Genomic DNA, 2071 nt, shown 5'->3' with positions numbered 1-2071 from the left:
CAAAACTATAACTTTCTGAAGCGCGTGCGGGTGTTGATAGAGATAGAAAGATAGATAGATAGATAGACAGATAGAGAAAGAGAGAGAGGGGGTAGTGATAGAGAAACAGACACACAGACAAACAGAAAGAGGACGTTGGGGAGGGAGGAAGAAAGACGGAGAGAGAGTGAAGGGGGATGGGGTGGGGAGATTGAGAGAGAATGAGAAAGAAAGAAATACAAACACACACAGAGAAAAAGAAAGAGAGAGAGAGAGAGAGAGAGAGAGAGAGAGAGAGAGATTGAGAAAGAGAGACTGAAAGAGAAAGAGAGACTGAAAGAGAAAGAGAGCCCTCCCACCCACAGAAAACTCTTCTCGGCAGAACCCACGAGCTCACCTGCAGTATAGGAATGGCCTTGACCTGTTCCTCCAGCTCCCTCATGCGCTGTAGACTCACGGCCATGGCCTCCCGCACCGACTGCAGCGACATCTGATTCACATCTGGAGATGCTCGAGCTGGGGGCTGGAAGATAAGATAAGACACGATAAAAAAAAGATAAGATAAGTCAAGATAAGACAAGACATAAATAATATAGACTAAATGAGACCAGACAAATGAAATTATAAGCTAAAATAAGACCAGAAAAGATAAGTCAAATTCTAAGAGAAAATAAGATGGGACAAAATGAGACTACCAAAGACAAAATACAAGACAGAAGACATATGATGATAAGCTAAGATATAGGATAAAATTAAGCAAATTATAAGATAATATAAGATAAGATAAAAAGGGACAAAACAGAGTGTTGTGTAAAGAGAAGGACAATAACGTAACAACGACCAGTAATACTGGGGAAAACCAAAGCTGAAAGACAGAAACAAAAACCAGAAGTTAGAAAAGAATTTGTACCCTCCAGAAACATTCTTCCTATATGATTTTTTTTCTTACTTTTTCACGCTACAATGAAATTAAGAGAAGCCATGAAAAATAATGGGACAATACCCGTCTCTCTTACCATCACCACAGAACGTACCTTTCTATCCGGAGGCCTGGCCGAATCAGGAAGGTCAACCCCATTGTCTGCCAGCTGAGCGGACAAGAGAGTCGAGTATTTCTGTCTGGTCGACTCGTCCTTGACTGGTGGCGGTGGGGGCAGCGGTTTCATCTCAGCGGTCCCCATCTCAACCACGGGGTTGGTGGCGTACTTCATCTCCGCAGTGGCCATTTCTAGAACTGGATTCTCAATAACCTGAATGGACCAAAATTTAAAGAGAGAAAAAACAAGATTGTGGGTGGTTGGAGGGTGCCCTTTTGTGGTTTACTCCTACTTTCCTATCAAACATCTATCTTCCTTATCCCTCCTCCTCCTTTTCTTTATAATATACTCTCTCGTGTAATATTTCTAATCTCCTTATATCATGTATTAGGGTAACTAGTACTGTAAAATAATTCTTACCAGTACCGGTACTAAAAAAAAAAGATCACAGTAATGATAGTGTAAGCAGAGATACATTTAGATGTCTCATGAATTCCGTCAAGGACAGCATTAAAAAGAAACTTTTTTTATTTGAACAGAGGATCAGAAAAGTACACGTTCTACCCAACCCTTTTTAAAACATAGTGTTCAGTACTGTATTCAATTCGAGGTTGTCTCCTGGTGGTTCCTTCCCCCCCCCCCGTAAAAAAAATTAATACAGTTTGATGTCACTCTAAGTTCTAATTGATCTTGATCACTTGTCAAAATCATTCATTTTTGACACTTCAGTGATTTGGAAGGCAGGGGAAAATCCTTAACCCTACCCGTACGCCCTGGGGTCAATTTGTACCCCCAGGGTTGTATTCTTCACATTTTAGAATACTTTTAGAGTGAAGATCTTTCAGTATTTCTCAAAAAGTCATTTTGACTGACTGCTATGCAAAGTGTACGGATCGGATTAACGAGTAAATTTCCTCCTTGGAAAGTGGTGGCAGAGAGTTCCCCACGTTGTATGGATACGATAGTAAAACACGACGTACGGATAGGGTTAAATTTGAATGAAGGTGTGTGTGTGTGTGTGTGTGTGTGTGTGTGTGTGTGTGTGTGTGTGTGTG

The 2071-nt window shown here is 41.0% G+C and overlaps 1 protein-coding gene across 1 annotated transcript in view; it reads right to left on the bottom strand.

Moving 5' to 3' along the window:
* LOC101850280 (serine-rich adhesin for platelets) overlaps positions 1-2071 on the bottom strand; it is a gene marked incomplete in the record, with an annotated part of 139859 nt that overhangs the window by 33858 nt on the left and 103930 nt on the right. The window contains 2 exon segments of the mRNA XM_035972378.1: positions 377-502; positions 1014-1229. Of these exon segments, the coding sequence (XP_035828271.1) occupies positions 377-502; positions 1014-1229 (342 nt within the window).

Source organism: Aplysia californica, unplaced genomic scaffold (genome assembly GCF_000002075.1).
Source record: "Aplysia californica isolate F4 #8 unplaced genomic scaffold, AplCal3.0 scaffold00671, whole genome shotgun sequence".
Taxonomy (NCBI): domain Eukaryota; kingdom Metazoa; phylum Mollusca; class Gastropoda; order Aplysiida; family Aplysiidae; genus Aplysia; species Aplysia californica.
Note: the sequence above shows the minus strand (reverse complement) of the source record. Positions and strands in the feature narration are given on the sequence as shown.